Source organism: Gallus gallus, chromosome 3, assembly GCF_016699485.2.
Source record: "Gallus gallus isolate bGalGal1 chromosome 3, bGalGal1.mat.broiler.GRCg7b, whole genome shotgun sequence".
Classification (NCBI taxonomy): domain Eukaryota; kingdom Metazoa; phylum Chordata; class Aves; order Galliformes; family Phasianidae; genus Gallus; species Gallus gallus.
The window spans coordinates 101,696,515-101,721,374 of record NC_052534.1 but is presented as its reverse complement, the minus strand read 5'-3'; the positions used below and the strand labels follow the sequence as shown (position 1 = coordinate 101,721,374).

The 24,860-nt window shown below is 42.4% G+C and overlaps 1 protein-coding gene and 1 long non-coding RNA gene across 3 annotated transcripts in view; one reads left to right on the top strand and one right to left on the bottom strand.

Moving 5' to 3' along the window:
- HS1BP3 (HCLS1 binding protein 3) overlaps positions 1-24,566 on the top strand; it is a 46,622-nt gene extending 22,056 nt beyond the window's left edge. For both annotated transcript variants that reach the window (XM_419977.8, XM_015285057.4), the window contains exons 5-8: positions 10,438-10,589; positions 11,116-11,251; positions 19,852-21,780; positions 21,874-24,566. In XM_419977.8, the coding sequence (XP_419977.5) occupies positions 10,438-10,589; positions 11,116-11,251; positions 19,852-20,080 (517 nt within the window). In that variant the 3' untranslated portion in view covers positions 20,081-21,780; positions 21,874-24,566. The remainder of the gene's footprint in view (positions 1-10,437; positions 10,590-11,115; positions 11,252-19,851; positions 21,781-21,873) is intronic.
- LOC107053162 lies at positions 278-21,946 on the bottom strand. The gene is made up of 2 exons (XR_005858207.2): positions 21,810-21,946; positions 278-569 (listed from the first exon to the last, which is right to left on the bottom strand). It is a non-coding gene; the product is annotated as an uncharacterized LOC107053162 (long non-coding RNA).
- Positions 24,567-24,860: the final 294 nt, after the last annotated feature.

Below are 24,860 nucleotides of genomic sequence, written 5' to 3'. Positions count from 1 at the left end.
AGCCTGGCTGTGGTGCTTCACATATCAGGCAGTGGTCTTTGGGTGACAGTGGGCACAGCTCAGGAGCTGGCTCAGGGCTGCATGGCTGCAGCCTGCGTTGGAGCAGAGTTCAGCCTTGGTACAAGAAATGGTGTGTCTGTGGGCTGGGAAAAGGTCTTGACTTGGGTTTCTGGCAGTATAGGCTATTTTCTGAGGTCTGCTCTCTGAACCATGATTCTTCTGTAATAACTGCTACTGATTTAGCACGGTTCACAAACTGGTCAGAGTGACCTGAATGGAAGATTTCCAGACCTCTTCTGTGCCTTGCTTTATTGCTTTTTGTCTATAATAGCATCTGAGGCATTTCTGAAGGCATGATTAAGCACAAAACACAATGTCTTGCCCTCAAAACCATCTTACAACATTATCTAGACACGTTTGCTAAAGATGTCTCATTTTTCATCTGTGTGATGGGTTATCTGCCAGCATTATTGTTCCTGTGTATAACAGTCTTGTCCCGCAAACTTGTTCCCGTGCCATCCATCCTTCTTGTCTTGGATGTGAGTGACAGAGGCTTGGCCTCACTGTTCCTGTAATATTAAAAAAAAAAAAAGATGTGTTCTTATATGGCTTCTGAAGGCTAACCCTCCCTTCCTCTCCTGGGGGCTGTTAAATCAAACCCTTATCTAATCAGAGTTGTTTTTATTTGTTCAATGGTGCTGCCAAGAGACAAGGGCAGTGCCACACAATGCAAGATGCTCAGACAGGAAGGAGAAGCATGTGGTCCAGAGCTGCTGGCCAAGTTCTCAGAGGAATTAGTTTCAATTCTGCTTCAAAGACATCCTGTTTAGGCTGTAACCAGCTCATTTCTGGTTTTTTTTGGGACCTTGTTTTGTTCCCAGTCTGTAAAAGAAGAGTGTTGGCATTCCCTGCTGCGGAAGGGTGCAGTGAGAGTCAACTCTGATTGTGAGGTGATTGGGTGCTATCCAAATGTTGCTGTCTGTTGGCAATGAGCATCCTCTTTGTTGCCTTTGGGAGGCGGTGGGAAACATAACCTGGCCTGTCGTACCCCTTACTGTGCCGCCCTCATGGAGGATCGTGCTCGGTTTGCCAGGCTCTTGGCATAGCACCACTGCTCAAGGGAGGGGAGGCATCGTGCTGCTCTGTGCCCTACAAATGGATGTTACTGATGGATGATCTGAAGATTGCCAGGATATCCTTAAGCCCTGTGGACAAATGGATGATATGGTGGAGGACAGTCTCCCTTCTGCTCTCTGCTTATCTGTTCTCTGGGCTGCTACCCAGGACCTCACACCAAGGACATTTCCAAAAGGCAACATGGGGAATACTGCATCAGGTTTGTCTCTGTACACGGTCCTCTGGCACTATGTCATCAAGCTTTGCACCTTCAAACACCAGCACACACCTTCTTCCTATGCCTGTGGCACATCATAAGCACCCTGCGTTTCAAGCTATCACTCTGCAGGGCTGTTATTTCAAGCACTTTGAAGACTCAGTGCCAAGTGCACGCAGACCCAACCTTGTTTTGCTGGGCAGCATAGGTGTATGTGCTGCATCCTGCATTGTGGGATTCTGCCGGCTGCGGAAGGTGGGCAGCCTCAAACCCCTTCCTTTCACTGGGAAGGTCCTAGGCAGGTAGCAGTGACCTCCCTTGGGGGTGTGAAGGAAAATGAACAGAGCCAGAAGCAGCAGACAAGAGATGGGTGGGCAGTGCAGAGTGATTTGCTGAGAGGCACAAGGCAGCCCCAGGAATCAGCGCCCAGCAGTGTGTCAGTGCTTGCTGGACTGCATGTTTACAGCTCACCGTGTTGGTTCTCCCTCCTGGCCACGTGGCATGCGAAGGGGCTGCTGTATCATTTCTCCTTATGAACCCAGGTCCTGAAGTACCCTGGGGATATGTTTTCAGTCTGAAAATCATCATTCTTTCCTCCAACATTGCCGCAGGCATTGTAACAGCAGGGAGTAGAAGCTTGAGACGTTGTGCAGTTATTTGTAATTGCTACTCCCCTGCTGTCATCAGCATCATTCATCACTCTTCCACTTGCCCCTCTTCATGACACAGATCAGTGATAGAATTCCTGCTCCCTCCCTGTTTTCAACAGAAGGTCCCCCTTACCAAACTTCAGTTGGTTTCTCACATCTCTCTGACTTACTGTATGGTTTAATTGTACTAGATTCTCCACAGATACCAAATGGCACAACTGATACACTTTGAGTCATGTCAGGATTTGTGAGTCAGCCTGCTGGCCCAGAAGATCAGGTTACGTGCCCAGGTTCACACCTGAGTTAACAGCAGCTAATTCTGAAAAGACCTCTCTGGGGGGCTAATAGAGCCCTCTCTGCTTCCCACTTTTTGTCCCTAAGCAGGTTTGAAGCCACATAGAATCACAGAATATCCTGAGTTCTAAGGAACCCACAAGGATCACTGAGTCCAACTCCTGGCTCTACGCAGGACCATCCAAAATCAAACCCTATGTCTGAGTGCGTTGTCCCAATGAACTGTGGCAAACGAACCCCTCAGCTGCACTCCCTGTTCCATTTTTCCTGCTGCAATGCATGGATCTCTAGCATTTCTAATGAGGGCAGCCCCAGGGGAGACAGCTGGTGGTAGCACAGAGGCAGCTAAGTAGAAACAAGGAGCAGGGCTTGTAATGAATCACTTAGGTGGAGCTGCAGGCTCTGATGCAAGGTGGCAACTCTCTGAGGATATGAGATGATGGAGGCCTTGCTGAGAAGAGTAGAATACTGCTGTGGCTGTTAACACCAGCGCTGAGCTGGATCTCATGCATGAGCCAGGATGCTTGTAAAGGCTCTTGGTGTCTTTTGCATTCAGTGAGGTGCTCGTGGATTGCTCACCTTTACCAGTTTTCTGCCATTCAGTGCCTGACCTCTGCACTGTGCTCACGGTGCTTCCCAAGCAATACCCCCCCACGGCACCTGGCGGGCAGCAGCTGAGTGCACTGAGCACAGAGCTGAAATCACTTGTGTTGCAAAAGCTCGGGTGCTGAGAAGGCAGGGCAGTTAGCATCAACCGAAATCATCGGCTATAAAACTGTAAGTAGGAATCCAGTTTTTTTAAAAAATAGAGAGCTATGTCAGCTATTTTTCTGCTTGCAGCAGAAAGAAGCCCCTCGGCAACTGCCTCTGCAGAACCCCAGTGTCTCACTTAGGAGGGGAGGTCTGCATCTCTGCTCCCCAGTGCCTGCAGTCTGACCTCCAGCAATGTCTGCAGCATCAGAAAGAGCACTTGCTTCGTGCAGTAGGCATATCTATGGCCTGGGGAATATTTCACCCAGAGCAATTTTATTTTTCCTCTGTTGAAAAAAAAAAAAATTAAACCACCTCTAGACAGGAAAGTCACATTTTATTTTGATGGAAAAGGCTTTGATCTCACGATCAGCAGGAGAGGCAGCAGAGGAGCACGGGGCTGCATCTGCAACAACGGTATCATTTAGCTCTGACAGTGACTCCCTGTGTCCTTCCCCGTGTTGCTCCCCATGGAGCCAGCTCCACGTTGTGCTGGTAGGTTTGTGTTACCCGCAGCACGGCAGGCAGAGCAGAACAGGGAAATAGTGACCTCTGTGACAGCAGGATGGGGAGTCCTGGGGGAGGGAAGGCAATGGAAAACCAGACTGAAACCTGTCTCCCTTCCTCATGCTCAGTGGAGGCACTTCTATAGCAGTCTGCCTTTGAGAACTAATCCTGCCTGGCTACTGGTGGAGTCTGCTCAGTGCTTTGGTAACCAGCACTTTGGATGTGGTGAGGGGGGAATTCTCCTGAGGCAGAAGCGCAGTGGGAATTGTCTGCTGCTCAGGAGCACATAATGAGGTCACGAGGCTGCCAAACACAGGTAGATGGCAGGAGGGGCCAGTGGGTATGGTAGCATTCTGTTGGCAAAGAGGATAAGGTAACACAAAACAAAACCTTTGCAGATGTAGAATAGCCACAGGCTGCTCATCCTTGTGAGGGACCAACATTTCTGGAGATGCAGCATCACCTCCTCACCTGTTCAGTGCTTTCCAGAAATTATTCAAGTATATCTAACAGGTGATATATGCCTGTGTGTTTTGGCTTTTTTTCTTTTTTCATCATTTCAGTGCTGAAGAAACCAGTTACTTCTCCAAAACAATTGCTGTTTGTATTTGTCACTTTTAATTGCTGGTTTTAAGAATTCTTACGACAACATTCAAGGTAATTGAATCTTCATCAACACAGCTCACTTTGATTGTAAATGTCTCATAAAGGTACAGTGTTGACAGGTTGATCTCATTACAGTTGTCATATTTATATTCTTGTTGTGTGGCACATTGTATTGCTGATCTATACTGAACGTAGACATCACTTTGCAGGCATGCAACAGAATACTTGCCCACAGATTTCCTGTCTCTAACAGTAATTATTAATCAATGCAAGAGAGTGGATTTTTTAGTTGAGTGTAATTTTTATAGGGTCAAAACATAGATCTGGGGCACCTTAAAAGAGAGAGATCAAACACTAGCAGAGTGCATTAAGCCCAAACTGTTCTTCCCAAGTTTTTCGTTGTAAAGCTTCCTGTCTTGATTTTATGTTTGTTTAAAATTAAACATGAAAATGAACTTTGTCATCATCCTTGTTTATTTTTGGTGCTGAGCTGGTTATCATTTTTTATTAGCTTCAAACTCTTCCTTTTCTCTTCCTTTGCTGATTTGCCTATTGTTGTTTATGCTTAATTTCATCCTTTTCTTTCCTTCCCCTCCCTCCTGCTTTTTCCCACTTTCTCACTGCAGCATCCTGTTTCCCCTTTACTTGCAGCCTGTGGGCTTTTTCAAAAGGCTGATTTGACCAACAGGGGAAATCCTTTAGAGTTGAAGCAGAAAAAAGAAGAGACCGGAGTGGAGGTCTGGAGGGAAAAGGTACATGATGCAGATGAGGGGAGTTGAGCACTAAAGATGATCAGGAGGCCCAAATGTCGATCTGGAGGATAATGCAATACTGCAGTTCCTGGAGATGGAGCAAGAAAATGCCTGATGCTGGCCAGAAACTTGGAGAAATGGCTTGAGGAGGGATGCAAGGGGAAAGAGACAATAGTGGGCAGAAATTCCAAGGACTTGGCGTGGGGAAAAGAGAAGGTACTCCAGGAGAGGGAAGCAGAGAAGAAATCAGTGTTTCTCTTCTGTCGATTTGAAATTGCATCCTACCAAGTGTACAAATAGAGAATTAAAGGCATAAAAAAAAGTGTTATGTGCCAAGCCCTGATGCTGGCTCTTGCCTTGCTGCTATTTTAGTGATCCATAGACTGCTAAGCAAGACACAAGTTTCTCTCCTCCTCATCCCACCACAGCAGCATAACAAAAAGAATAACAAAAAGAAAGCCTTCTGGTTTCATCCTTCCTTGCTCAATGCATCTGAGTGCTTAAGTAAGATGTAGAGATATCTCAGGCTCTCTGCAGAGAAGCAGACTCCAGCAATGCTGCAGTGAGCTCCATGTCAGCAGATAGTGGGTAGCAGTGCTCCCATTGTCCTGGTCTTGTTTTGAAGGAAAAAGGTGGAAAGTCTCTGTCCTTGGATAAGGTCCCATTATTAACCGATCCTGTAGCGTCATAAAAAACAAAGCAGCAACATGATTCTGGCGATAATCCAGCAGCTGAATGCTATTTTAATTACTGACTGTAGCTCATATATCTTTCACTTTACCCAGCATCATGACAATGTTCATATTTATGTTTAATTTAATGATCATTATATTCAAAACTTGGTTTTTGTTGTCCGTAAGACGTTGACAACAACAGAAGTTGTCAATCTGTGATCTTGTTGCTCATTGTGAATTACATTGAAGAAGGGTATCACCAGAAAGTGTAAGGACAGACTATAGAAACTGTGTGGCTTCTTTTATTTGAAGAATAGGTTCTCCTGGATGCAGAGCCCTTAGAAAATTCTCTCCCCAAAAGCAGGACCCTGGATGGGAGCTGAAGATGTAGTCCTTCTGTTGCTCGGTTGGAACAATCGCCCAAAGCTCACCTACTGGAGCAGGAGAAACTTCCCCTGCAATTTAATGTTCTTCCTCCACATGATCTCTAATAGGAGATTTACTCCGTCTATTAAACGCTATCTTATTTTGGGACATGCCAGGGCCATTTAAAGCACTGTATGTCACTACGATGCCTACAAGAAAAGGATTACTGTGTGAGGTGAAATATCCCTGAGGCCAGCACTTGTCACGGTTTAATGTTTCATGCCAGGCTGTGCTGAGCTAGCTGCCTTCGAGTTTCTGTGCTGCATCCCTTGCCCAAAGCAGAGCAGAATGACCCCTTTTGTGCTGTCTGTTGTTAACGGGCATCTATGACAAGTGAGCACTGCTGAATGAAAAGAAAGCAGCAGATGACATTTTGTTTTCTGGGTGTGCTCGTGTATAGGATCTTTGTTTTCCCAGAAATGGTTTTCAAGATGTGCTAATATTGCTGCCGGTTTAGCAGGAGATCTTTTGTTCAAGCCTGAACGTGGATGTGTGGGAGCTGGGGTGCATTTATATCACTGAGCTCTTCCCTTGTAAAATCTCATGGATTCCTAAAATGTGAGTATGTGTATTTTGAGTAAATCTTTCTTTTATGCGTAACATTCCTTTCCTGGAGCATAATCTTATTCCTGTAAAAAGGAAATTGTCGTATATTCAGGACAGGAAATTCAAAGCATGTTTGTCTGTCTGTGTACTGAGATTGCACTTACTCGGAGTGCACAGAAGGATAAGTACACACAGTAGTAAGTATCAGTATTACATATATTTTAAGCCAGTAGTGAGAATGGGTTGGGGACTTCTGTGCCAACCACAGCAGCCACACAGAGTTGCAGAGCCCAGCTCTGTGATTTAAGCTGTGTGTCACCAAGAGTTAGGCATGAAGATCCAGCATTTCACAACACAGAAATTGCACATGGAGTGTCTTAGTCATCCTCATTGCTGTTCTCTGCAGCTGACCAGAAAGCTTTTCTGCATTATTGATGTGCCAGTGAGACAGAGAGGCTGCCAAACTGACCTACATTGTGTCTGTAAACAATAACAGGAGAACTGCTCTGCAAAAATGGGCTACTTTTGAAAGTGAGTATCTCCTGCATGCAGAGCTCTGCTGACATTTTTGCAGATGAGAATCACGTGGGGGGCCAGGAATCTCAGCTGGACTTTCAAGTGTACCAGTAACCTGGCTAGGAGCATGCACATCCCCTAATTTTTGGTCATCCAGTTTTTGTCCACATCAGTTGAGAGGCTAATCTTTACTTACATTTATTTGTGAGACAATTTGGGCTCAAGGCAGAAGACTGCAGTGTTATTAGAGGCACTCTTCTGGTGCTTTATGTATAGAAAATAGTGCGTCCAACTGGGGAAATAAGCATAGTTCCAGAAAACTCTTCAATTCGATGGAGATTTATGACTGGTTTGGTTTTCATTAAGATTCTTAAAGTTAACTACAGTGATCTTTCCGTCGTTCACTTGTTCCAGCAACGCAGAAATAGCAATGACATGGATGGTTTTATGCCAGCTGGATGCAGGTAGTTTCAGAATGTCTAAGGTTGGGAGTATCATGAGCATCGAGGTGGCCATCCTTGCAGCTTCTCCCGTGCATGCCCACCAGCATGTAGGCTCATCACCAGTGCGTGGGCAGGCAGAGCCAGCACTTGCAACACATGCTCAGGCCAGCTGAAGCCGATTGTGAAGGCAGAGCCCCAGACAGACTCCCAGGCTTCTCACACACCCTTTCTCGTCTGTTAACCTCTGCTCCCAGCGTACAGCCTGGATGGGCACTGCTAAATACAGAACCGTGGGAATCTTGTTTCCCAGTTTGAGACTGACCTCCACGGAGTCCCTGTATGGATATGCTGGAATGACTTGGCAGCCCAGCTGTGGCTTCCTTAGAAGGGTACTGAGGGGAAATGACTTGGAGGCAGAAAAACAACTTCTTCATGTTCCTGCTGGTAGCAGTTGGGCCCTGTGGGTTTGGCCCCATGCCCTGTAACTGTCAGTGGTGTCTCTTGGCAAAATAGAAAGCAAGACACTGTCTGTAGGCTGGTCTGATGGCTAGACTCAGCAGAGCGTTATTACTAAGGCCTTTGAGTCCTATTCATTTTGTTTTACGTCTTATTCCTTATGGTGTTGTTTGATGGTTCTCCACCCTTCCCTTGATGTTTCCCACCATGCTGATACTCTTTACTGCAAGTACGTCAGCTAACTGTTGATATACTCCTTAACTTCAGTGGGGTGGAGAGCTGTTGCTTGGACATGTGTTAGCTCATGTGTAAGTACCTGTGGCCTAAGAGGCTCTTAGACATCAGGAGAGCTGTGGTCACACTTGCATGAACAAGGGATCTTGCCAAAGGCTTGTGGTACTCCACAGGTTGGCAAATCTTCGTCTGTGTTATCAGTCACTTAAAATACAATGCAAAGCACAAAACCTGCAAAGATTGTTCTGTCCCCAGTAGACTGAATTGTTTTGTGTCTACTAATTCTACTTCTCATCAATTGGCCAGCTCTCTACAACTCATTTTTACTGTTCTTCTGTTCTATAACTAATCTCATTTTTTACCTTTTCCTTTGATGTCTAAGCTCATTTGAGTGATAGAGTTCTTGCCACAGTCAATAAAGCAATAATTTTGTGTGGAAATCTGTACTGAAAGTTGTCTGGCTTGTAGGTAGTACTACTTCAAGTTATGTACATTTTTGGAAGAAGACTCTTTCACAGATGCTTCAGTTTGAGACAAGCACTTGGACCCGACTTTCCAAAAGCAGCTCAAATTCAGAAGTCACTCAAGCCATATCCATAAAGAATATACATGCAAAAAAGCAAAGCCATGGAAGTGTTTAAAGAAGGAGGAGGGCTCTACTTTAAATAGATCAGCACACTATCACCGTCAACTGCAGATACCTTTGGTATATTGTTGGGCTGTATTTCCAAATAAGTCTGTATTTCAGTTCTGCATGAGGCTTGTTGTTAGGCCTCTGAAGTGTGGCCTTTCCTGTTGCCAGGAGACGAAGTGATGGTAGCCAGGTAACATCATCCATTAAGTTCTGTTTTGTTGATAATAAACTTGTGGAAATAACTGAAAGTAACTGGATTCCACTCTGCATGTAGCTGTATTCAGACAAGAATTTTACAAGGTTCTTTTATGTAGTTGGAATGTATGTGTAATCTTTTGACCTTAGTTTGCAGTTTTGATGACTCTGGCATGTTAAGTGCTGATAATTGGGTTTGCTCTAGGCTGAAACCTGACCTGCTCTCAGCGAAGATCAGATCTTCTGTGGTAAGAGGCACTGAAAGGGGCTACCTTAGAAGTGCTAAGGCCATTGATGCTAGGAATCAAGATCTCTAAAATACAGCAAATTCTTGGGAAGGACGTGCTGTCCAAATGAATTCTATTTCAGCTTAGTTTGGATTGGACTTCTCATCCAAAGGTTTTTGTTCTCAAAATTGTCTCTAGTTGCCCTACTTGAAATCTGCCTTGCAGTGGCTATTGGAATGTAATTCCTATATATGAGAGCATTAGACACGTGGTTTTGGCTCCTGTCCTTGTTTAAGCAATGTTCAAATGATACCTCTAATCCAGAGCGGTTTTCAGCCTCCTTCTCTATCAAGTGGGAAGGGAGGGGGAGATCTTCAGAGATTTATTGTGTCCAAATATCCGTGTTGAAAGGAGATGGGATTAGTTGTCCTGTGGGAATGTCTGTCTCTTTCCATTGAGTAGAGAAGAAGCCTAAAAATCAACTTTGTCTCACTGTCCAACTTTAGAAGGCTGAATTTAGAGGCAGTTAATCCTACCCTTGGTTTGAGAAAGTACTGAGTGACATTTGTAAATTCTGCAAATTGCAGCTTATCCAAGAAACTGTTTTCCAATCCCCACTTTCCTCAACCTAAAGGTGATGTAGACTCTGTACCAACTCTTTTTCAAGGATGAGGGTGTTCTCATAGAACGGCTGACGCTGTGATGAAAAGTATTATGTAGATGTCAAACACAGAGTCAGTGACTGGAAGCAGGGTCAAAGAGATCAGTTTAGTGTCCTACCTGCACTTGGTTTTTCAAGCCATCCCTTCTCTGTCTCTCTATGACAGTATTGCTGAAGCTGCTGGTCTTCTTTATTTTAAGCTTTCTCTATGAGAGAAATAAAACTGTTTAAAACAAATGTGATCAAGTGATAGTTTGTGCAATATGGCATTTTTAGCCCTAATCTTCCACTTCCCATTGAGTTCCTTGGTAGTACCTAAGAATACAAAATGTGAGTACAGTTGGAGTATGTCATGCTAACTAACTACCCAGCTCCATATCTTGTTTTTGCCAGTGACTAACAGATGTGTATGTACCTTCCTGTAATACTTTCCCAGCCTCCGTCTATTTTCAGCATATGGGGCTTTCTTAGCCATAAAACTTTCTTGTTAAATGAAGAATTGCAGTTGATCTTCTTGTCTCTTATGTTTTTAGAACTAAAAAAACAAAGAAGGCATCTGCTCCTCCAGCCAAGGAAGAGAAGCACAAATTAATCATTTTTGAAGAGGAAGTAGACCCGAATGAGGGTCTGTTTGGCCCAGAGAAAGATTTCTCATCACTTGGTCCCAGGAAGAAGATAAAAGAGAGTAAACCTTTGCTATATTTGTATATATAGAGTTTGTTTTGTCTAAAGCATGTGTATGATTGAACTATTAAAATACAGTGATGCAGAGTATACAGGTTAGATTATGTCTTGGAAATGTTAAAGCAAATTTTATGTTAAAATGTTAAGTCAAAGCTAGGGCAGAATCATCTAGAATCATTTAAACAGGATAAATATAGTTTGGACTATATTATTATAGTTCCCCTATCTGTTCACTGTTTACATTTTGGGTTTGGGTAATAGAGATTTTTGGAAGCTGGCTGTCATGACAGTGGCAAAAGTAGTGTGACCTATGTGCAAGAAGAAAAGCAGATTTACCAGTTCCTGAGAACATAACATATTACTGATGTGTTTCCTAGCACTTTGTGAATTGGAAATCATCATATAAAAGGAATTGTCTGCATGACCTTTTTTTCATCCCCTTATTCAGATTCCTTAGTTAGTATTACTTTGGTTACGGTTCTGCATAGTACAGTTTAACTACACCTTTTACTGGTTCCCCTTTCCAGATGTTAAATTATTTGAAGATCCAGACCTTGGTGGAATGGTGAAATTGGGCGACTCACTGCTGTTGCCAGCTGCCTGTGAGAAAAGGGAGCACATTCTGAACACAGCTCCTGAGGAGGACACTGAGGAACTGCTAAGGTATCTGTTTTCTAACAAGACACTTCTGCTTTCTTTGAGCAGTACACAGGGTTAAAAATGCCAGTACAAAAAGCAAAAAACTGATTTGAGATTAACACCCAGAAAAAAAAAAAAAAAAGAGGAATTCTGCTTTAGTGAGCTGAAATCAATGGCACTTTTCCCTCTAGCCACAATACAAATGATTTTCTGCTGGTGGCTCTCAGATCTCCATGTGCACTTCCAAGAAGAGTCCTGTGCCTACCACCACAACTGTAAAGGGCTCTCATCAAAATCTGTATCACTCTGTATTGAATTTTTAATCCAGTGGACCGGAGGACTGGGGCTAGTAGTTACAGGAAGAATATATGTACTTGCTTTTACACCTGCCTGCTCCCTTGTAAATGTAGCACAGGAGCATAGCATCAACATCGCATGTTTAATTCCTGACTTGACTCTCACAAGGCTAGTTTGCCTGCACTGATAACCCTCAAGATAACAAGCAGGATGCCAGTGCCCTGAAAGACCGGCATCACCAGGGAATCTGTGCTGCAATAAAGAGTCAAATTCACACTGTCTGGATCTAAGGCTTGCATGTGAATGATGAGGCCAACCTATTTCAAGCACCAGTTCTTCAAAGCAAACTTCTGTTAGGATATATGATTTCAACAGTAGGTACTAAACCCAAGGGGGAAAAGCAGTTTGTTGTTTCCTCTCTTGAAGCAGATAATTTTGCAAGTATTGCTTTTTACCCATGCAAAAGTGCTAACTGTCTCAGCACTAATAACTGGCTTAATTTAAACAGAGGTTAAATTGGGTTAGGTGCCATCTCACATTATATCCTGGCAGCCCACCTTATGTATATGAAAGCTGATGGGGAAGGACATGACCTAATTCAGTACTGTGGTATACTGGAAGCAAGCATTCTGTGTCTGCTGTATTTTCATGTTTGCTTTCTCTTCTGCTAGCCATCTCAGCATGCATTCAGATAGCTTATAGGGCTAGAAGTGCCTGTTTTAATGCAGTCATTGTATTCATTATTCACTAGTGGAAAGAGTTTCTCCAATTGCCTGTTAATGTCCTTTGAACTGTATGTTTTCCCTTCCTCTGTGGTGAAGAAAGGTCTCTGAAGTCTACTCCAAGACCAATAGACTATGCTTTTAAATTGGTTCAGAGTCATCAGTGTTACCAGCACACCCAGATGATAATGGAAAACCATGAGAAAAGATTCCATTTCTTTTAAATTCTAGTTGTTCTCATTTATTCATGAATTGTCCCACTGCTTTCGGTAGTTGGCAAGTCATCAAGATCCAACTGGAAGCGAGTACATGTAATGAAGCAGAAAATCATGCCTGCTGTTCAATGGGAAAGTTACTACAGGAGTTTAGAGGCAACTCCTCACTGTGCCAGATGTACAAGCAAACTGGTCAGGATCTCTTGACCTGTTTAGGTGCCTAACACTCTCTGAAACTACCCTGATAAACCTAGCTCACAGTGTTATCTGTACATCATAGAGGCTGTTGTTGGTCCAGAAACCTTAAACATGTTCACTGTGCACAGATGAATTAGCTGAATAAAGCAGATATGGTAGCTCTTGACTTACATAGTGCATATCTGCAAGTACCTCATAGTCTGCTCGTATACATGTGATAGGTCTGAGAAGTGTTTGCCTTACTGGAAAATGTACTTTCCAGTGAATGACAGGCAGAAATAGGAGAGCACTGTATAAGGCAGAAAAGGGCAGAACCTTCTCCATGCAAAGAAGAGATGGGAAAAGATGATGTTCAGAGGAGAACACATGAGCAGTCTAGTTCTTTGTGATCTTTATAATACTCCAGCAGTTGTAGGAGCAGTTGCACCACAGCATTGCCTGCACAACAGTGAATCTCCCCCAGCAGTGACTTGAAACTTCTGAGGAAGCAACTGTTACAGAGACAAATGAGCCTGCAAAATGTGTGTGGGCTCTGCATGTCACAACATAAGGAAGAAGAGAATATGATAAATGCTCTCATTGCAGATGGAAGACTGTGCTCTCTCTGGATGCCTGCTCAAATAAAAGAATTACTATTTTAAGTAGAATTATGCACTTTAAGGAGTGCTGAAGTTTGAGAAAGACCAAATGCTTTGCAAGTGCAATGAAAGGGTTGTGTTTTTTTTTATGGCAAAACACCCACATCCTTTCAAACAAATATCTTCCCTCTTCCTGTCCACTGACCAGCATCTACTGGTTTCTCATTTCTCTGCCTACCAACAAACATCATGTGATGGTGATGGAGAAACAAGGTGAGCTACCTCACTCATCATAGAGGAAGGCACTCTTTCCTACCCTTAGGTCAGCCATAATACTTCATTGAGGTACTTGTACTTACACATCTCTCCAGAACTTGTGGAAAAGAGATAAATTGCTATGGTAGGAACCAGCAAGGTCAAGTACCAAAGTACTGCCTTCCCAGAAGAAAGGCACATCCTTCATAGGATACACTTTGCAAAAGAGAGTAATAGGTAACCAAATCTTTCTGGCTGATCTCCACAGGAATACAGAGGAACCCAAACACCTCCAACAAGTCCAGGGTTCCATTGTTTTCAACTCTTCCAACTACAGTGTGGCCCACTGCAGTAAACTGAAAGGGTAACTGACCAACCCTTTCTCAGGTGTTTGAAGAATTACCCTTGGAATGGGATTTAGGGTTATGCTTCTCCTCTCACTTCCTGGGTTGCATCACACCTTATAATGATTCCTTCTGGATGCATTCAGCCTTTTACCACCATTCTCAAAGTTCCTCCTCAAGTAAGACTTCTATTTAAACTAGTGATAGAAATTAACTGCTACAGAAGCCAGTATCCTGCAAACTCTTACATCATGGTTTCTCATGCCATCCTGTTTCCTTATCTCTGTCTACCCAGCAGCCACAGATGTGCAAAGTAAGTTTTCATGCAACAGGACTGCAGCTGACCTCTTCTGCCTCACTGATCTAAATCATGCCTGCCTGGTGTGATGGATCAAGCTTTTGTGAAAAACCAGTGCTAGAATTGATTGTCTGGATGTTGCAGAAGCTCTGTGGCCCACAGAATTACATAAATTACCACACATCTTAACGTGAAATAATTATCAGAGTTGTCTGAGCAGCCTTTTAGGAGAAATTCAATTTGCATCACCTTTGATAATGAATAGTGAGTTGAGATGGAAGGAAGCAGCTGTCAGCATAAGATTTGTCTTTTTCTGGTGCTGAGAATAGTGTCATCTAGGGATCATCCAGCTCTTACTTTTGTGCTAGAGCTGCCTTATTCAGTCCATGCTCTTAAAACATATATGTTAACTGTATTTACAGGCTAACCTCTATGTATAGCTGCAAGTGATGCAAGTGCTCTTTCCGGAGCATGATACTGTTAGAGGTTGAAGGTGTTTGTGAAATCACATCCTAACAATGACCATTTCAAGCACCGTTCAGTCTGTATAGCTTCCCAAGCAGGTTTGTTAGGTTAAGATTTGCCATGAAACATCCTTAAAGCAGAGTTTGTGTTTTCTTCATTCAGCAGGCCACTGGTAGGCGCTGAATTCAAACGGCAACACTGAGACCTTAGGGCTAACCAGGAGTCATATGGAACACCATCTCCAGCTGCGTATCATGTGAAATACTTTTTCACTGTACTAAGGGTATGAGAGCAACACCACAGGTAGAAGAGCTTTGAAAAACTAGAGGGGTTAAATCTAAATCCTTGGGCAGAGGAACGTTTGGGTTGTGGACAGGTGGCTGCAACAGGTGACTCCGAAATTTCCTGACCACTCCAGGGCAGTTTCCTTGGCTTGTTGTGATCTGACTATGGGGAAATAATCTTGATCTGGCTGCAATAGATTTCAGTAAAAAAATAAATAACTATACTCATTTTTTTCCCCCATTTTGATGGATTTTCTTTGCTGCCAAAGAACACATTCTGTAATGGTTTTCAAGCATTTATTTTGTTCGTAACATTTTTCCTGTGACGCATAATAATGCTACCTACCAACAGTGGAAGAGCTACCAAGTAAGCTTGGCCAACAGACTAGAAAGGCTGTTTCCAGATAGGAAACATTAATTCTTGCCCCACTCTTAGTTACATGTATGGGTTGTGTGAAATAAAGCAGAGTAGTGACGTAGATTCCTAGTCTGTCTTAGTATAGCGTGAGACCTTTTTGCTAGGTTCAAGAGTCAGCAGATTTCAAACATTCTGCCCCAGGGTACTTGCATTTTTGACAGCCATCTTTACTCAGAGACATAGGTATTAGCCTAGACATAGGCTATATAGCCAACTATGCCATGTGCTGGTGACAAGGGAACTTTCTAGAGAAGCAAGAGAAGAAAGTTTGAAGTTCTTCAGGACAGGGAGAAATTGAGCCAGCTTCTCTGGTTCAGACTGTAAAAACAGCTGTCTCCTTTCTTGGGTGAATGACCTAACAGTTCAACAGTGCAGACTCTCGTGTTCCAGATATATCTCCTAGCACTGTTTAAAGTACCAGTATGAACTTAGCTGGAATGGACTATAGGGGAAAGCAGGAGCAGGTGGACAATACCTCCTACACAGCCCCCTGTGCTGTCCCCTCCTGTTATTAACTCCAGCCTATGTGATTTCCACAGGCTCTACTGTCTCTATTGCCCATTCTAGATGTAATGGCCAACAGATACTTCAAAGCCTTTTCTCTATTAAATACATGATACTACATCTCTCCCCCAACACTTCAGTAAAGAATATGTTGTGCACAGAATTAACATCAGACAAAATAATGCTAGTAGGATACAGAAAGATAAAAAGTTTGTTCTGCAAGAGCTGTTGTGAGTTGCATAACGCAGCTTCAAGTCTGATCCTTTTGGATACTTTAGCAAATTATGGCAGTCTTTGTCTCTTGCTTCCATTACTAATTCTCCTCATTAGAGCATTCCTGGCAGGCAGAGGAGGTCACTGCTCTCATCATGCTAGATGCTGCATGCACACATTGTTGTTCTCGTCCCAGAAGTTTTATCCAGACGGAATGGAAGTCAAGAGAAGTGACATCTAAAATGCTGATATTCCAATGGCAGCTATATCTTTGTCTGCAGCTCAGAAGTCTTTCACTCCCTTGAAGTCCACATGCTAGCAATTATACCGTAGGGCTTTGTGACAGTCTTTCTTTAATAGGGGTTTTGATTGCTTTCTGTCCGGAAACAATGAGATTTTCCATCAAAAAAGTCTGTGAATCAGCACAGCAGTATGGCAGGAATTTTAAACAATGTGGTGCTGCTTTTCCATTGAAAAAAAAAAAAAAAAGTAAAAAAAAAAAAAAAAGAGAGAGACTAATTAGAGAATGATTAATTACATGGGTTCTGTACCTGATTGTCTGTAGCAAAATGGGGGATGGAAGCAGGAGGGTTCTTCCTTTAATCTGCTTGTTATTTCAGAATATTTGCTTGATTTTTTTTCTTCTACCTCCTCCTCGCCTGGAGTTAAATATGGTGGTAGTTACGCACTGTAACAATTCATTTGCTTCTCAAGAAATAGGAGTCCTTGTTTCTATCTCTGCCTGAGGCATTTTGCATTTTACCTCTTTAGTTTTCCAAAGACAATTGTGTCTCACATGATCAAACAGCAGTGGATGAAACAGTTTGCCTAATGCTGCAGCATGAAAAGCAGGTTTTGAAACAAAGATCACATTATCTGCTGTGTCCTCTGTGGAAGATTTTTCTCTCTTACAGAGCTCTTTCAAAAATCCAGGACAGAAATGGAGCTTTACACTATCAGTTTCCAGACTGAAAAATCAGATCTACAGAACTGATGACCAGCAAGTGTATTGCCAATGACATAGCAAGAAAAAAAGTATCTAAGCTACATATTTGGAGGTGTTTTGTAACTGTGGTTTTGCTGCTGTGGTTAGCACAGAAATTAATATAGAGCCACGAAGGAGTAGATAATTCAGCAAGCTGTGACTTCTGATCAGGTTAATTAGCTGTGTCTACTGCTGCCCCTGCTTGGCAGATCAGCTGCCCTCCTCAAATACTGCAGCTGGCTCAAAATCATGCCGGCTTCATAGCATCTGTATGTGTATGTCTGCATTGTCCATCTGCTTATTATGGTTTCTGTTGTTTCTGACCAAAACTTTATGACATGGACACTGATTCATTCAGTATTTGTTTATGCCAACTTGGGAGGCATCAGATTAGCTAAAGAAAAGTAGGCTTCAAAAATACCAGCTGTAACATGTTCTGTTTATTATGCAGCATAGAGAACAAGAACATGTCTTGACAGTGTGATCACAGGTGTGATATCTCTTGGATATCACAGTTTGCAGCAAATATCTGGGCTTAAATGAATTAATTTATTCTTTGTAGATGAGGGATTCAGAAGGAAGCAAGATACTGACAAGGTGTTTTGTAAGTTAGGTGGGATATAACACCTACAAAGAGTCATGGGACCCAAAAGACATAAATCTTATGAAATTAGAACAGAATATAGTCTCCAGAATTACTCGAGGGTTGAAATCTGAGATAGATAACAACAGAAGCACATGGAATACAAAGTGCACCATGTAGAGCTCACAGTACAAAGTCCTGGGACTGTGTGTGTGCTCTGTCCATCAGTTTGTTTGGTTAGGTATTTCCTAGATGTATCTATTCGTGTCCAGGCAGTCGATTTTACAAGGTTAGCCTTGGTTTAAATTGACCATATTTGGTTTTATTTGAGAGTTACAGAAAGCTCTGACTTCGAGAAAGCTGTTAGAAACAGCAAACATCCAGCTCATCCTCCCTGCTGAGAAGACTGTGCCACCTCCTGATGTAGTGCTCTAAGAGAGAGGGTGAGCTGCACAGGTACAGCAGTCTCCTTTCTCATTTAAGGTTCACTTGCCAAGACTTTCTTATCCTCACAAGTCCTGTAAGAATGAACGAAGTAAAACTACTCGAAGGGAAATTTAGCTCAGAAGGAAATTCCAATCCTGGTGGAATAGCTCCTGTACCTTAATTTCATCTCGTAGTTCATAGCCTGCTGGGCTACCCTATCTAAGGCTGTGGCAGGAGTTTTACTGCAGGCACTGTTACAGCTTTTTAATGGGCTGTTTCAGTTGATGTTGAAGTTTGGTAAAAACAGTTCTTGTATCAGTGCTTAAGGAGCTAGATCATTTTACTGCTTAAGACACGGCAGTCATAGAGTAAGCATATCCCACTAGAGCTGGAGTCTGGCATGGAGATGCTGTCACATTGCAAACCAGGTCCCTCATGTAAGTTTTTGCTCGCAATTCTTACAGTTAAGCTTTCTTTCGTTTTTATATGGTGCAATGAAGTTAGAGCCTTTTGCAAATCATGTATTTTGTAAGCATATATGAGGTGTGCATTTATCAGGGGTTTCACTTCTGTAGCCAGTCATTACAGAGCTGATTATCTGCATGGATTACCATTTGGGTTTTGACTACTTAACAGTGATTGATCAGTGAAGCCTTTGGGAAATTAACAACTGTTTACTCCAGATGGCATTTTGTTTGACCACTGTGCTCAGCGTACCAAGACGAGAGGCTGTTTAGATTCAGAGCAAAAGTTGCCATGACCTGTTAAGACTTCTCCAGCTATGTTAATTTTTTACTTAGAATCATAGAATCATAGAATGGCCTGGGTTGAAAAGGACCACAATGATCATCGAGTTTCAACCTCCCTGCTATGTGCAGGGTTGCCAACCACCAGACCAGGCGGCCCAGAGCCACATCCAGCCTGGCCTTGAGTGCCTTCAGGGATGGGGCATCCACAGCCTCCTTGGGCAACCTGTTCCAGTGCGTCACCACCCTCTGGGTGAAAAACTTCCTCCTAATATCTAACTTAAACTTCCCTTGTTTTAGTTTAAAACCATTCCCCCTTGTCATCTTTTCATCATGTCTTTACATTCACATCTTTTCATTCATATATTTTTGAAGTACATCTCTGTACTCCATCTTTTAGAGATGTAGTGTATCACACCTTACTTTCTCTTTCCTTCACATATCTACTTCCCAAAGGTAGCCACATATCCACTTCCCAAAGGAGTCACACCACTGTCTGTTGTAAGGGCACTCTCAAATTCTTTAACAGCTGTAAATGGGAGCAGAATTGGGCACACACAGCTTGCTGTGCCTTTTGATAAGGTCAAACAATCCAGGTAGAAATCAGTCTTAGCTGTTCCAGATGTTCTGGTTCTGTCACTACAAAATTGTGAAAAATGGTCACCAAAACAGAACTGTTGTCCACATTCACAGATTGCAAAACACCCTCCATTTCTTGGAAGCAAATACGAATGCAGTGCTTCTAAGCCATTACATTTTCCAGTTTCTCGTGACTGAGCATGTCTGTTTTGGGAAGGGAGAGAGGAAAGCAAAGCTGCACATGAAAATGTTTCCTATCCCACAAAAACTCAGCTCTTAGAAAAACAGCTATCCTGTAACAAATACAAAGCTTTTTTTTTTTTTTTTCCCCCAAAACTAAAGCCACATTATTCTTATTCTCATAATTTCAATTTCAGGTTGAAATCATGCTGCAAAATAAAATAGTTTACGTGATGAGTTGAAAAATCATTAAAAAACCCTGCAAACAAGAAGCAGCTCAGAAATTCCCGAGCTGTGTCACTGAGGAGTTTCTGATGTTTTCTTTTCATTCCAGAGTTGAAGATGATTTAGAAAAGCTCTTGAAATTAACCTCCAAACCAAAACCTAAGGTACCACCAAAACCACCACTGCCTCAGAAGACAGCACTTTTCCCTGGAAACACAAATTCATCTCCACTGGCAAAGCCAAAGGAAGACAAAATTCAGACAATGAATGAAGTGGACATTCTCCAGTATATCCAGGAAAACGAATCCATCAATGACCAAGATACAAGTCTTTTCTAAATAGATCTCTTTTTAATATGTAATCAATACCTTCTTGACCCAAATTCCTTGTGAGCTCAAATGACAGTATCTGAAATCGGCCAGATCTCTTTATTGCCACTGTGCTCTTTTGTGTACCACCGCACAGAGAGCAGCAGATTTGGCTATCAAAGGTTCAATGTGATGTTTTCAAAACAATGCAATTGAGGTATAACATTGCCTTAGCTTTTCAGGGCTTTAGAGAATATGGGCAAGGGCACAGCACTACAGATTATGCCTACTGCTATTTTAGTATCAGCATAATAAAATTTTGTCCAGTTTAGTCCAGACTATGCAATTGTATTGCACAAATGGCAAGCATGAACAATATCCAACAAAGGGTAAGGGAGGACAGGATGCTTTTCCTGTCATTTTAGGCATTTCAGCTCACTGGAAAGGTAATTTTGCTTTTTTCCTGTGCATTTTTATAGCAGCCTTTTCCTCCTTGGCTGGCATTTCAGAATTTTATAACCAGTAACTGTTAAGTATGGTTAGCAGTTCCTCTCTAGTTCAGAGAAATACTGAAATCCCAGCTAAACCTGACTGTTCTGTTGCCTTTGTTGCATAAATGCCAGCTTAGATGAGAACTTGTAGGATGGCAAACAGTAGACACTATGCATCCCTGGCCCCTGGGGGAGATAGCAAGGGGCTGAGGATGGCTAAGGGTGCAGCTCCAGACATGCACATAAGTTGCAGCATGTAGGAGATTTGGATGCTGTAGGACTCTTCTGAACCTACACAAGATACACAAGGGCTATTTTTTTTTCCAGGCATGTCTTCCTGCATTTCTGCTGTACTTGGCAAAAGGAAAGAGATTTCTGCAGGAGTTGATTCAGTGCAGGTGTCCTAATAGATGAACTCTGACTTGCTGTCTGGAGTCACTCTCTCTCTTTTCCTTCCCTTCTCCCATGAGTTCAAGCAGGATCCGTGGTGATTAATTCCACTACATTAGAATTATTAAATATTTCATACATCGCTAAATATTTCATAAACAGCGATACGTTCCTTACTGTGGCAATCTTGGTAAAGGGAGGACAGACTTGGGATTATACAAAATAAAAACATAGGAAGAAACTGTACTGGGGGAAATTTAATGTGCAGGAATAGTAAGAAAAGCATGTTAGAACAAGAGTTCCATACTACTCTTCCCCACCTCAAGCACTCTGGTTGAATGGCTGAATTTACCCCCGTTGTGGGTTGATATATATGCTGTCAGGTGGAGACTCCTGAACTCATTCCACATGTGTCGTATCCGAATGTGAAGGCAAACTCCCCAGGCAGAAAATCTTAATATATTTAAGCCATATCACTATCCCCAAATTTGCCTTTATAATATAGAACAAAATGAATAGAAAGCATTATATATATTTAAAATAAATGAAATTATCTCTTTCATTATTTCTTTTTTTAAGCCAATGTAAAATATTATAATGGTTTTTTAGTTTGATAGAACGAGTACAACATAACCATTGCCTATGTAAAATATGTTTCAGTACAATAAAAAAAATCTGCTAACCTGCAGAAGTTACTATTTTTGTTCTCTAGGTTGTGCAAAAGCAGCAGATTGGAGTTAAAGAATGGATTCCGTGGAATTAAAGTGCAAGCTGAGCTAAAACCCTGTGTAAATAAGTATGAAACCAGGAATGTAGCTATGCTCATATTTCCTTTCAGAGCAGCTAATGGTAAGACTGTATATGGGCAAAGGAAGTACCTGATCCTGTCTGTTCTCACAGCGTCCTGGTGCAATTAGGAAGCTTGTTTATCCCATTCTGCAGGTGGAGAACAAAGGCACAAAGGAAAGATGACTTGCCAGAGACGCTGGAGGGAGTAGCAGAGGAGGACTGAAGTCAGGACAGCCTTCCTGTTGCACAACCTGGTGTCATGAGCCAACCACTGCTTATTTAACTGAGTACTGAGGGATCTTCATCTCCACTTTATGCAGCACTGCACAGGAAACTGACTGTATTTCTGTATTTTTGGTCTGCAGCCTGGCACTTGACCTGAAGACTGCTAAATCTACCACATGGAGGGGCGTGGATTTAACAATCAGTATACTGAGTGCAGATCTCCACCCTTAGTGAAGGTTCAACACGGGAAAATTATTAAGATTTCTTCCAATAAGTTAGCAAAATAATAGAATACAGAGCTGGCAGGGGTCTGTGAAGACCAGTTTGTCCTGCCTAAAGCCAGAACATCTGGCCTGTGTGGACTGGTAGCAGCTCTTACTGTTGTGGACAGGGTGTTATTGGTGTGAGGTTGCTGCTGGTGCCAGAGCTGAAGAAGGTGACTGAACACAGGCAGACTGAAGAGATCCTTGAGCATGGCTGGTGATTTTTTCTTGCAGTGGCTGTAATTATGCCTATGTGTTCTCTCTCACAGGCATTTTTCTAACCTGCCTGTAAAAGTGTGGCTTGGCAGAGTGCTGGAGATGTCACAGCCTCCGTGAGGGTTCTATTATAGTTCTGGGCCATCCTATTAGAAATCTTTTCCTACTGTCCCATATAACTGTTCCTTACTGCAACATGAATTTGTAGTCTGTAATTCTCATCAGCACAGAAAAGAACAAAGTATGCCTCTCAGTCTGTTTTCTAGACTGAACACCCACCCAGTGAGGGAGGCAGCAAACCAGGTCAGGACATCACTGCAATACCACCTTCCCACACCTCAGTGTGTCCTGGCCGAGTGTTGTCATCTCACATTGGATTTAGAATTGCTACATACTCACATACCAATTTGCCAGCATCCCACACCCCTTCCTTAGCACTTGGTGTGGTGCCACAGTCTGCAGCCTTTGTTCTAGATGGGATTATATTTTGCTTTCACCTTTCCTCACAACAGTGGCATCTGTCTGCCTGCCACCACCTCCAAGCACTCAGAAGTGGCTCACGCTTTTGCAAAGCAGTGGGAGGGCAGATATTATGCATGACTGTTATAATCATGGGAACGTTCCCAGTAATACTGATGAAACAGCAGTATAGCAATATCCATTTAAACTGAGGAAGGACTATTTGGTCCTCAACCCTTCCCTGAATTGCTAAATTACCCAACCAGCACAGGGAAGGAAGAGCTGTTAATTGTTTCCTGTGGTAGATTTTTAAGATGATTTCAAGGTCTGTTTTACTTCAGAAAAAAAACCTCTTTTCTATCAAGGAACTGATGTAAAAGGATCCTTCATAAATCCCAGTGTTACGCATTTGTTTTACAATGCAAATGTCTAGCCCCAGTAATATTTATAGGCACTTAGAGGTGAGTTATAGTCTTTGAATAAATTATATATAATGAATCATTATTATACAGGAGAAGAATGTCAGGCAAATGCAGCTCAGAAAAAATTGAACATATTATTTGAAATGACACTGGGAAACCACACAACATACTTTGCACCCTGCCAGACCAGAGCTTTCCTTTCGCATACATCACTCCCAGTAGCAGCTATTTTATTAGCCTCCTCTTGACAACTCTAGAAATTCAATTACGGACTCTGGTGTAGTTCTTGGCTGACAGGCATCACCTTTTGACATTAATAACAGCAAGCTCATCAGAAGATCTGGAAAGCAGTAGAGTTAAATTTAAACCCTTACAAAAGATATTTGCTTTAGTAATTAGAACTCATAATGGGTATCTCTGTTGATTTAGAAGCTTCTGCTTGTTTTGCATAACCTTCTGCTTGTTGTATGTATGGTACAGCACTAATAACATGGAACTCTATATACAGCACTATTTGGGTCACAGTTAAAATGCTGATTTCACTAATTTGGGTATTTCACAGATGAATGGTGGATTATCTGTTTGTATCAGTTCTGTGCTACATTTTTAGTAATGCTAATTCGCACACAGTATTTAAGACCTTGCTCAGTCAGTGGCGATTTGGGCTGGATATGGAGAAATATATTAATTGAAACTGAAACTTCTGCAGTGTAGCTGGGCTTGCTACACTGGAGTACACAAGGCAGCCTGTAATTTAAGGTCAGGAAAACCCAGCACACTCGTGGGGCACTTAGCATTAGCTAATGAAAAGAGACTGTAAATGACCAATCCCTGTGGTTGTTAGATTTAATGCAGAGTACAGGAAAAGCATTTTTCTCATAGATATGTGAGTGTCAGTAATCTCATCAGGGATTCCTGACTCTTTGGGCACGTGCATGTGTGTATACATGCACATGTCAACCACATTTCCCATCAATCACTATGTGCTCTTAATTGTGACAGTTTAAACCACTAAGTCATGAAGAGGGAGGGATTTTACTGTGACTTGTTATCTGTATTCTTATTCTACATCTCAACAGCAACATCTGGACTGAATGTATTCAGTTACTTTCTGTATTGCACCAGTTCTTTGGTTCATCCTTAAACCCCTGATCCAATTTTTCAGCCCTTACCATATTTCTGATCTTCCTTTTTACCCTTCTGCATGCTACTGTTATGAAACTCATTGAACCCAATGAGAAATTAAAGTGAAGGAAAATCATTTGCCTGTATTTCTAGACAGCCATCTGCAGAATACACCTCTGAGAGTAAAAATAACAGCAATGAAAGTTAATGATGATAAATTAATAGTAAGTATTGCAATGGGAGTTCAGATGTCATAGAATCATAGAATCATAGAATGGCCTGGGTTGAAAAGGACCACAATGATCATCGAGTTTCAACCCCCCTGCTATGTGCAGGGTTGCCAACCACCAGACCAGGCTGCCCAGAGCCACATCCAGCCTGGCCTGGATATCAGTGAAGCTGCTTAAAGGATTGATTAGTCATAGATATT